The 12,222-nt window shown below is 39.0% G+C and overlaps 1 protein-coding gene across 5 annotated transcripts in view; it reads left to right on the forward strand.

Annotated features, from left to right (window-relative positions):
* Positions 1-9,230, forward strand: part of LOC117517716 (HMG box transcription factor BBX) — an 85,914-nt gene extending 76,684 nt beyond the window's left edge. For all 5 annotated transcript variants that reach the window (XM_034178853.1, XM_034178856.1, XM_034178852.1 and 2 more), the window contains 3 exons: positions 2,038-2,235; positions 5,319-5,511; positions 8,189-9,230. In XM_034178853.1, coding sequence (XP_034034744.1) covers positions 2,038-2,235; positions 5,319-5,511; positions 8,189-8,267 — 470 coding nt within the window. In that variant the 3' untranslated portion in view covers positions 8,268-9,230. The remainder of the gene's footprint in view (positions 1-2,037; positions 2,236-5,318; positions 5,512-8,188) is intronic.
* Positions 9,231-12,222: the final 2,992 nt, after the last annotated feature.

Here is a 12,222-nt window from a genome sequence, read left to right on the forward strand (position 1 = left end):
TGTCATGGTGTTAAATCACAAGACACAGCTCTGTCTCACTGGATTAAAGCTGCTGTGTGTCATTTTTGAAGAAGAGAGCAAATGTTAAGTTCAGAGTGACAAAAAAAAAAAAACAGAACCCTTGACAATTTTAATCAATCCTACAAACAGAACCCATAAAAATTGTAGTAAATCCTACAAAGGTTCAGCAAATCTCTTAAAATTTTCTGGACGTAAACTTCAGTCTGTGTACGATCATTCCCCAAACTTTCAGTTGGTTGTTTTGCATAAAATTTGTGTCCTTTCAGAATTACGCTTCAAATACTATGATTTGTTGGTGAAATAGGCCTCTGGGCAAAATGTCTTTCCTTGGTGGATGATGTTGGCGAAGACATAGACTGAAGTTTAAGTCCAGCAAATTTCTTGAAATTTGCCTTCATAGGATTTATTCCAATTTTTATGGGTTCTGTTTTTTGGGGGGGTGTCACCCTGTGTTAATGTGTTTTATTTAACCTTTTTAAACATTATTTCTGACCTAGCATAACAGAAAATGGCATGACATACAACAGAAATATGAAATATGTGTGATATTTAAGTTAAGTTGCCTCAAATTGTGTGTTTTACAGTAGATTACAAAACATTACAAATCTTGAATTACTTTTATTCTGCCCAAAGATGTGTGAGAAGTACTCATCATACCTAGCCAGTGGCCCCTGACTTCAGGCATCAAGGTGCTGTTAGTCCCATACCACACTTAAAATATGATTCCCTGCTTTCTGGTTTGTAACAAAGTCACAGCACTGCTTGATTTGTTGTACATCATAGGTCCAGCCTGTCAGTGCTGAAGCTGCTGCTCCACAGACTGGCATAGCAGAAGATATCAGTGTGCAGGCTGGAGCTGTGTTGGCTGTATTTACGTATTTGTTCAACTTCATAATGTTATTTGTACTTTTTGTGTGAAGGTCACATTGAATGGTTCTGTCAAATAAACATATGCTGCAAAACATTTTCAAGAAGGTTTTGTGTTAACAGTGTGTCATACTAAATTTTGACGCCTTTTTGACACTTTTTATTGCAGGCAAATATCTGCCAAATGTCCTGCCTCCAAACCTTGTTGATAATCTGTACAGCCCTTAAACATCCATATCGGTCGACCTAATAGGGACATAAAACTGCTTTCAATGCAACAAATAAATTAATAATTAATGCAAAAACTTCAACTTTAATAACACTTGTTTGTTCCATATTCTCTCCCCTCCCCACATTGGGGTTATTTGGACAAACAGGTGGCTTGAGTGTTACAAAGCTCATTCATTCAGTTTGTATGTGAGGTATGTCTCAATGTTCAGTTGAAATGGCTGCACCTTACATGCATAACTGCATGATGATCAGTGGGAATTCTTCACACAGCAGTAAAAGGCAATTAAAGGACAGTATTCATATACGTGGTTATAAATCAATTAAAAACAGTCGCAGCAACATCCAGCGTTAGGTTTGTGTTGCCAAGTCACTCACCCTGTCTGTGTAGATCTGGCTTCGCAGCAGAACTCGTTCTATGCCTTTCACTTATGTCAATTTGATACCATAGCACTGTGCTTCTTGCCCTCTCCTGGTAGAAGGGGATGACCAGTGAATCTCTAAATGGTTGGTGTTATGTCAGCAGAACACTCCCAGCATGCCCTTGGATAATGCGGACCAGTGCTCAGAATATGTGCCCACTAAAAAACCAGTATGTGCTTGGGCACTGCGCATATAGTTTTTGGCCATGTATTGAAGACCATGAGTTATTGAAACTCTAGATAGCACTCTGAATTTCAAAAGATTTATTAATTGCCTGTTTTTTAATTTCAGCAAGAATGAGAACCAAATTAAGAAATAAATTTTGTGTAAATGCCTTCTTAAGAGGATTGAAGACATTGTCACACCACAGACATTTGATTGTTGATTTGGCTCAAGTGCATTAATTTAAATGTAATGTGCAATGGTGTGGCTGTAGATGTGCCACATCACTGAAACTTAAAGGAGTGTGTTATTCTGAAAAACACCTGTTCTTTACAGCAGTGATGCAGAATGATTCCACCATGCTGGACTCTGCTTCAACAGCCAAACCATGTGCCCCCGTTGCCACTATGTGCCCAGATGTCCAGGGCCCCACTAGTATGGAGATGCTAGTTGGTAGCCAGAAGAGGAAGGCCAGAAAGACCAAGATTACTCACTTGGTGCGCACAGCTGATGGCCGTGTGTCTCCTGCTGAGGGTGAGTAAAGAAATGTGTCTGACTGGGATTAACAGATAATTGTCCATCTTCAAAATGACTTCACAACGGAGAGCTGATTGTCAGAGAATGAAAGACAGTACCTGTAGTCAAGCACCTTGTCACTTGCACAAATTTGTTCCCCGCACTGGCATGCAATCTGTCGTGCTTGAGAGTAAACTCTTTTTTAAACTGTGCGTGAACTGTGCACGGCTGCGTGTAGGTGTGCAAAGAAAATTTAGAAATGTTCAAAATCTTGGCATGCATTCATTTTGTGAACTAGCTGTAACATTGGGCAATCTGTTTGAAAACACTGTGTGTCACTGTGAGCCAATGTGTGTCATTGCTGCAGTGCATCTGAACAATTATGAGGAGATGTTACATGCACAATAAACTAGGGCTGGGTATCAAACAAAAATTTTCAATGCCAGTACCAGTGCCGACACCTTCACTTTGATACGGTTCCTGAACAATACTTTTTTAATACAATTTTATAAGATCAATTCTAACAAAAAAAATGACAGTACAACATAGTACAATTTGAGTTTTATTTTTCAGCTTTGGTAATTTTCCACTCCAAGCAGTTTTCTTTACAGAAAAAAATAAAATAAACAATTTCCATTGCAAAGAACACCTGAAAAGACTGTAGTTTTTGTCAAAAGCATTTCTTTTCAGACATGATTGATTGAATTTATTTAGTACAATAATGCACAAAATACATACGTATTTGCCCATTAAAATACACGGATAGCACAAGAAAGCAATAAATGCATATTTCCATTGTGGTCTGGCATTTTTGGCACATTTGCACTTATTGCACATTTTGGCATGTATGTCTCTCCATACCTCTGAGCTGACCTCAGCTGCTGCATGTCAGCACAGGACGTCTCATTTTGGGAGGAAAAAAAAACATTTTGATCGATTGTAGTTTGTTTGTTTTACAATGTTTGGAAAGGTGTAATTTGATTTAAATGGCGATTCACTTTGAAGTTATTTAATTCTGACCGGACTCTATCTTTGACTTGGCAGAGAGCTGCGCAGCATTTGGAGCTGTTTGAATGGAACAGAGGATGAGTCTTGTTTCTTTCTCGCGACAAGACAGAAGTCCCAAGTTAGTGACTTTAATCCGCACAAAACTCACGATTGACATATTTTAATGGGTTTGAGAGGGGTTATGAAGTGGATTTACCGCTTCTGAACAGAAGCAAAGCAAAGCTTCAAAGCAATGCACGTACCTGTTGCTGCAGTTGTGCTCAAACGTTTACATACACTGGCAGAATTTTTGCTTTTTTGGCCATTTTTAAGAGAATATGAATGACAACACAAACTCATGGTTAGTGGTTGGGTGAAGCCATTTATTGTCATACAACTGTGTTTCCTCTTTTTAAATCAAATGACAACAGAACTACCCAAATGAACCTGATCAAAAGTTTACATACCGCTGTTCTTAATACTGTGAATTGTCCCTTTAACATCAGTGACAGCTTGGAGTCTTTTGTGGTAGTTGTGGACGAGGCTCTCTGATGGTAAAGCTGCCACTGAATATGTCTCGGACTTTATTTACATTAATTACAAAGAAATACAAACAGTATGGCACTTTATGGTAAATCTGCATGGAGTAGACAATTCTCAAATACTGAGTGACTGTGCAAGAAGAAGACTGAGGAAAGCCACCAAGACACCTAGACAACCCAGAGAAGTTATGGCTTATGTGGCTGTGATTGGAGAAGTTGTGCACAGTGCAAGCTTTGCATTTTGCATCACCACTTTTAGCTTCATAGTGGAGTAGAGCAGAGAAGGATTTTCTTTCACCAAAACAGATGAAATCCAGGCTTGCATCTCAGCTGTACCTTCTGGCATTTGTAGCTAAACTTTCAGCTCTTCTTTTTAAGAAAATCCTCCTCTATACCACTTCATCATGAAGATGGATCACTGGTGATACAAAATGCAAAGCTTGTACTGTGCACAATTTCTCCAATCACAGCCATGTAGCCTATAACTTCTGGGTTGTCTGGGTGTCTTGGTGGCTTTCCTCACTCTTCTTCTTGCAGTCACTCAGTTTTGAGAACTGTCTACTCCATGCTGAGCACAACTGTATCCCAGACATAGCGCCGTCATTGATACTCCTCAGATGAAGTGGAGTGCAGTGGTGAAGACTTTGAAGCAGGCTGTTCATGCTCTGTAACATCCACAGACGGACTTGAATGCTGAGATGGCTGCAAACCGCTCTTCTTGCATGTGATTAAGCCCTGGGTACCAAAACTGGCACCGAAAGACGAGGCATGTTTTGATACTCGGTACTACCAAAGCATTTTGGTCTGTGCCACAAAAGAACCAAAGTTCGGTACCCAGCCCTACAATAAACATAATTTTACAGATACATTATCTAACTCATAAGAAGGAATGACATGCCAACCTATCACAATATAAATATTATGAATAATTACCTTTTCAAGACAATTCCAAATGTGTTCTCCACCTCATGAAGCACACGAGACCAGCTGGAGCTGTAGATAATTTCTCTGTGATTCCAAGAACGATGAGAGAATGTTTCATCAGCCAAGTTCTGAGAGTAAATGAGTCATCGGGTATGAAATAATTATTTTATATAAACGCAGTGTCCAGCGGCACAGAGCGTGGCATCCAGTAGGACAAAGGCGGGTCGCATTGGCACAGTGAATTGCAGCGGCAGTGCGGGGTTACATTTGTGCAAGTGTCAAGGTGCCTTCAGTGTAAATAAAGTGTATCTCCATCATGCACTTATTCAAGTAAAATTAATATTGTGATATACACTTGTTTTTAATCCCTTTGTTTGTTTCGTTTCTTTGTTTGTTTGGTTTATTTATAAACAATATAAATTCATGTAAAAAGTAAACATGCTGATAAGTATAAAGTCAGCTTCTTTAGTTGAGTTTCCCATCCTGGGACTAACCTGTCAGATGTGTAGTTTTAAAACATACTTTTTGCTAAAAGTTTTAACATTTTACAACTTTTCGGCATCAATAACAGTAACAAAACAAGTCAGAGGCTGCATTGCCATTGTGCTGCAGTGCTGCTGCTGAGAATTTTTTTTTAATTTTCTACAGAAGACAAAACTCGGGACCTGAACCAGGAACAGGAAAAGAAGCCATTATCCCAACAGACGTTATGCAATGACACAGGGTGCTACAGTAATCCCAGACCAGTGGAGGCTGAGAGGAACACAGCGTCTCAAGAACTGCCCTCTTTCTTCAGCCTGGCAGCCCTCGCTGAGGTGGCAGCCATGGAAAACGTTCACAGGTATCGCTGAAACCCAGCTTTTATGCGACATTGTCTGAATAAGTTATAGCATGCTACACTAAATCAAAGAGAACATAGTAGCAAGAGGCGACACTCGATAGAACGCCCCAGAGGCAACAGATTCCCCCATGGCTTCCTTGTGCCAACAACATGTTGGACTGTTTTAAACCTGTCAGAGTACACGATATGGATGACGAAAGAGGCCAAGATCACCGCAGTTGTTGCAGAGGTGAACTTGTCTTCTCCTCAAACTTTGATGCTTTGAATAAGTAAAAGAATTACATTAACACATGAATAGCCTTAACATGTTAATAACAGGTAATGAGCCAACACTTCAACCGTACAGTCGCTTTCACTTATTGGGGTCAAATCTCACGTATTGGAATAATATAGTTTGACATCACAAATTTAAAGCATATTACAGATAACTGAATACGCGCCACAAAATGATGATCTGATGTATTGACAGCATTGTGGCTCTTCCTCAAAAATCAAAGCTGACATTGGAACATTATGCTTTATTTTGCATTTGCGTTGCTTCATGTTGGTCATTAGAGTGTGGGTTTTCTGACCTGCGATTCATATTTCTGTCCAAATCCAACGCTGTTAATATCTCTATTTCCATTCTAAAGAAATCCACGGCCAGCGAACAGGAAGAATTGCTGTTAGATCCTGTATTTAATTATTTTTAAATGAACAAAAACAAAATTTATATCATTTGAAGCCGACCTGTTAGCAGCACAGAGTAAATGATATTTTTTAATCTGTTGCCACTGTTTCTCTCAGAATTAAAAATCTCAGTTCAACAAAACTTAAATTCCTTATCGTGTGAATAACCGCATTTTTAAAGAAGTCCCTCTGTGTTTGCTCAGGATGCATTTCTCAGCCGCCAACCAGCAGAAAATAAATCAGGTATTTTAAAAGCTGAAAGTCTTTTCTGTAATTATTTTGCTTGTCACAACTGTCCCAGCATTCACTACGGCTATCCGTTGTGTCTTTAGTATTCTGCTCATGGGGAAAATAAACCCCAATAATGAGCCATCAAGACAAAAAAAAAAATGGTATGTTAAATTACACTGTCGTGGATGCTGACGTTATCATCAGCAGTCCAAGATGGCGGCAGCGCTTCCACAGCGCCGCCAGTGGACATTTGGTGCTCTATTCTCTTAGACTAAATAGCACATCTGCTTTTATTGTCTCTTGTTGTTTTATACACCAGTTTATCCATTTTAGGCAATAATCATTTTGTCACACACCGTAAACATGTCTTACCAGTCACATTGTGTTTTTTTTAAACTGAAACTCGTGGACTTATGCTTAGAGTTAAAATGATTACTCAATCTGAAAAATAACTCAATTTTGCTCCTTTTTGCTTTTATTTGGGGTAAAAAATGTTCTGTGTTTTCCCTGCTGCTTTGGGTGGGATGCACCCCCTCCCATTCCTTCCCCTAGTTTCATGGCAGGGGAAAATGTGTCGTCGTACTTGTTCAATTTTATCTCAGTTGAAAAGTGTCTGCTGAATTTTGCTGGCATTCATGGTTGTGCCAGTTTCCGCGATTTTAGTGTGTGGGTGGGTGGGTGGGGGAAGAGTGCTGGCTGAGTTTAGGGCACAGACAAGAGGAGAAAGCGATGAAGTAAAGAGTATGTTATATAAGTTGACTACTACTCGTTATGATACTGTCAGTCCAACAAAGATGGACAGATGCTGACACCAAACATCTCAAAGTATATCTGTATTTTCTTTAATTAATTAATTTGTTTATTTATTAGAAAAACACCCACCCTGAATCTGATGTCAGTGGTAAGGATGATAGACTCTCTGCTGCTGATGTCAGAGAACACAATCCTGGCCAGAGTGCTACAGTAGAGTTTTTGGCACCCCTGTATTTTTGTCTGCAGAAATAAAAATATGTTCAAGTTATTGAACAGCAATACAGAAAAGCTTTCATATAGTGTAATAAAAAAAAAACTGGTCAAATGTATGTGTGATGCTTTGTATTTTGTCCCAGCCAGTTTTCTTTAGAGAAGTCAGGGGTTAATGAACATTTCCAAGTCACTAAACAGTCAAGTCTTGGACTTGATTTACATCGGCCGTTAAGAAATACAAACAGTATTGGTACTGGATGGTAAATCTGTGTGGAATAGGCAGTTTTTAAAAACTGAGTGACCATGCAAGAATGACTCTCTTGAGGGAAGCCACCAACACACCCATGACAACCCGGAGTTACTAGTAGTTACAGGCTTCTGTGTATGTGACTGGAGAAACCGTGCACAGTGCAACCTTTGTCTGTTGTATCACCACTAATATAGATTTATGGTGGCAGCTTGTTTAAGCAGCTTAAAATATTTTAAAATCATTTTTAAAAATATAACTCAGTGGTAAAATACCCTCGGGTATATGAGCATAAAAATAGGAAACAGAATGAGACCTTTTGATCTTGTAAAATAGGTCAAGGTTAGCCATCTTTGAACTTGTCCAAGGTCTGTGTTCTAAGAATGTTCCATGTGAATTTGAAGACCCTGGCAGTAATATGAATGAACTTGTGCTGATGGCCATATTTTGGCCTTGGGTAATCAATAGTAAATATACTTTTAAGATATTTTATATCCTACACTGGTGGATTGATTGAGAAGAAGTGTGCACATGTCCTAAATTATCATTAATGTCCTGTTTCAGAGGCCAGAGAAGCTCTTCTGAGAGTCCGAAGAAAGACCTTCCACAGACTCCAGTCCTCATCTCCTGTGCTGACCAGTGAAATGCCACTGCTGTTACGAGAAGCCACTAAAATGAGACACTGGCAGTGGAGCTACATTGAAGGGAGACCTGATCAGGAAACTGTGGACACAGTGAATTTGTTAGTTCGGTTTCATGGTGGGGAAAACAATCCTCTCATCCTCCGTGCTCCTTACTATTTCAGTGTTCTCTCGAAGCCTTCCTTTGTTTGGAGGGATGATGCCTTTCTGATCTCCTCTCATCCTTGGTTAGGGCCTGTGGAAGAACTGAGCTCTCTCCCTGTGCATGGCTTCCCTTATAGATAGTTGTCATGGGTTCACCTTGTTGTCAGATAGACTATAATACGGTCAAGTCTTGCAATTAAAAAAATAGCGTTTTTGGTTGGAAGAACCCCAGCACAGCATTTGTTTTATCGATAAACACGGCTTTCTGTCACATTTTTACCTCACGCATAGCTACTGAAGACTTCCCTTCATGCTTGGTAAAATACCTCTATATTTGAAAAGCTCTTATCACCTTCAAGCTTCAATCCAAATGACTCTAACCACGGTAAATATTCAAGATGGATGACTTCTGTTATTCTTAGCATTCCCCTATAGTACACCAATTTGGTGTGCAAACGATGAGATAGAGGTAGACTATTTGATTTAAAGAACAGTGCTACTGTGAAGGGGGTAGCTGGAAATCTTCATGTAGACTGAATGTTTAGTAGACCTTTGTAGACCCTTTTGCATTTGAACTAGTTTTGCCTATAGCTGAGGGTTTTTCTTTGTCCTGCATTCAGTTCATTGGCTTTCGTTGACCCAGTCAGGGTCATGAGCTGGTGAATCAACTTACAACTGCTTCCTGTGATAGCGAGATTGTGTGGAAATGATTGAAATATAGCCTTAACCCTCCCGCCTGGACACTCTAGTCACTGCTAGCTAGCTTATCGCTTAATGCCATCGCAGTCCTGAAATGAGTGCAAACATTTGTAATAACAAAATCACAAAATCAAGTTTTTGTTCATTCTTGATATTATTGCAAAGCAATGAGTTTTATCCCTTGTCTGCAGCCTCTTTCCATGGGGTAGGGTTTTTATTGTAATTTTTATTACATAAACACTGCACTAAGTTGTAGCTGAACTTTGAGTTGTTCTCAGTGGAGGTCTCAAAATGCCTCGTCTCTGCTCCTTAAACACAAACTATTTGGTCACTGCTAAGGTTTTGCATTTGCAAATCCGAATACAATGTTTGCACCGTTCACTTTTGTTAAATTGGCTCATAAAATGAGCAACATGTAGGAAGAGCACAGAAATTAAAAAATTCTGTCTTCTGATTTTATACCTTGGGAACATAGTTGGAGGAGGATCACGTTGAATATCATTTTACCTGTAGTACGATTTCTTTTTAGTATTTGAGTGGAGAAAGTTTTTTTTTTTTTTTTTCATTTCCAACTCTGCTTGAAATTGTCTTGTAATCCCTCCATCATCTAGGATGAGTTCTTGAATTTCAGAGTCAACTGTAGAGTCAGTGTGGAGAAAAGTAACCACAGTTGCTTCGGCATTTTTGTTATCCTTGGAAATCTTCTTGGCAGCACCAAAAGTAAAATATTAGCTTTGATGGCCTGTCTTTGGCTATTACCACAAATCAGGCAGATTAAGAGAGTTTTTATGTATATGCCATGTTTTTGGCATCCAATCTGATCCCCTCTGTGTGTTCTGCTTTCGATGTAATCACAAAATGTATATCAGGCCACGCCGCGCTACGGTTTGTCTCAGAGCAAATGGAGAAAAGGCATTTAAAAAAACTGTCCCTCTTTGTTTCCTGTAAGCCTTTTGAGATTTTATTACCACATACCAGTCTACTCAGAGATAATAAGAGATTTGTAACAGTATTTTTATTTAGGCACAGCCTGGTGGTGTTCATTCTCTTTGGTGTTGTCTTTTCCTGGGCAGAATCATTCCGTACTTTGGTTTACCGTGTTTTTGCTGTTAAGTTCCAGGTTTTCTTTGCAGCATTTAAAAGATCACGTTAAGTTGCGGCAGGCAGGTTAAACCAGACTAACCACGAAACCCTCAACCTTTTATTTTGTGTGTTGACCAATGTATTCATCACAAGTTTTAGATTATAGTCAGCTTTATTGCTTTTGAAGGTTTTTTTGTGTGTGTGTATATTTGATGCTCTCCTTTTTAAGCTAGGTCCTTTTTCTTAACTTTAATGATTTTGTTGAGGTCAAGTTTACTGATTTAAGACTGTTGTCAAAAGATCAAGCTCATTGGCGGCACGTATATTGATGCTTACCTGCTCAGCAACAACAACAAAAAAGAAAATGCTGAGAGGAAACGCACAGACTCGTCAATGAGCTCATCTTTTCACCTCTGGAGACATTTCTTGGTTTTGTGTTAAGATGTGTTTGAAACTAAAACACTTAATGATAACACAGACAACTAAGATATACTGTACATGGGTCTTAAAGAACTCATATCTTGAAATAGTATTTTTCTTAATCTAAAGGCATTGCTTGGGTGGCAAAAATGCGTTGCTTATAAATGTCCTTGTGTAAAAGTAGTGCAGCACATACAACAATTTTCTGATTCTCGTGAAAATTGTACTTAATGAACTGTTTCCTAAAACGTAAGGGAACCACTGTATGCTTTACGATAATCCCAGTAATATAATATTTTCTGATATGAGAGAAACTTACATTAGGGACGATTTTATTCAAGCAGTAAACTGTATACAGTAGTTCTTCTGGTGGACATCAGTGTAGCTCTTTGCAAAGACAAATTGTCTTCCCCCGAAAAAGAGAGATTTGCTTACAGAAAGTGAGTTTGACGTTTGCCAAAGAAGGAAAAAGGTATATTAAAATGACACGAACCAGTTGCACTGCATTTTCTAGACGTGTAAATCTTCAGGTAACGATATCAGCACAATTCAAATGGGGGGTTCTTTGATGTCTGAACCCAGGGTTGGAATGATGTGCAACAATATAATCAATGCCTCTTTTAATATACAGTATTTGCACCTTATGACCCAAACCAAATCATGACATTTAAAGAAATACACAATTTTTACCCATTCTGTGGAAATTATGCATTTTAACTCTAATATGCAGTGCCCATGATGCATTGCATTTCCGTTTCCGGTGGCCATTTTAAAACTAGAGCAACTCTGTCACGTGAAATTGTTTAATTACAGTAAATTAATTGAGAATCTACCGGTATATTTTTCATTTATAAGTCGCACTGGAGTATAGGTCGCACCCCCTGCCAAAACATGTAAAAAAAAGTGCGACTTATAGTCCGGAAAATACGGTACTTATACTTAAAATTGTCCGGAAGGTATGCAAGCATCAAACCAAATTGAAAAAGCCAAGGAGTCACCTACGTGTCACCTGGTTGTGGCAGATAGATGGTCACTTTCGGGAGGCAGGTATAGACCTGCCTGGGTGGTTGCTGTCCAGGCAAGGGAAGTTTCATAATGTGGTGGATACAGCAATGCAGCAATAGGGGATGTTCCCTGACCTGACCTAACCTGTTGACATCTAGGCTGCAGCATCAACCTAACCTAATCATTTACATTAAAACATTAATACAAGGTCTGCCTTTTTTTTTTTTTTTTGCTCGCTCTTTTCCTTCTGCAGATATTGTCTGGACAATACCGAAGAGAACACCTGGCGTTAATAAAACATGGCCGAGTGTGCTCTTTCTCCACTGGCAGAGGTATGACTAAATTTTATTAAATTCCTGAAATTTACATCTTGTTTAAGAGGTTGTTGGTCCAAGGGGTACAACTAATTTTAATCTACCTGTTCTTCCCATGCCTCCAATCAAAACCAGCAATGGCAAATAGGCAGTGCACAGAGGCTGGTAGAATGAGTTTGGGAATTACTACATTGGCTCAAATGACAAATCATATTTTTGTAACCCCCCCTCTCTTTTGACAGAGAATGTAATTATTTAATGTTTTTTCCCTAAAAATTTAACATGTTAAGCC

This window comes from Thalassophryne amazonica, chromosome 9 (assembly GCF_902500255.1).
Source record: "Thalassophryne amazonica chromosome 9, fThaAma1.1, whole genome shotgun sequence".
Classification (NCBI taxonomy): Eukaryota; Metazoa; Chordata; class Actinopteri; order Batrachoidiformes; family Batrachoididae; genus Thalassophryne; species Thalassophryne amazonica.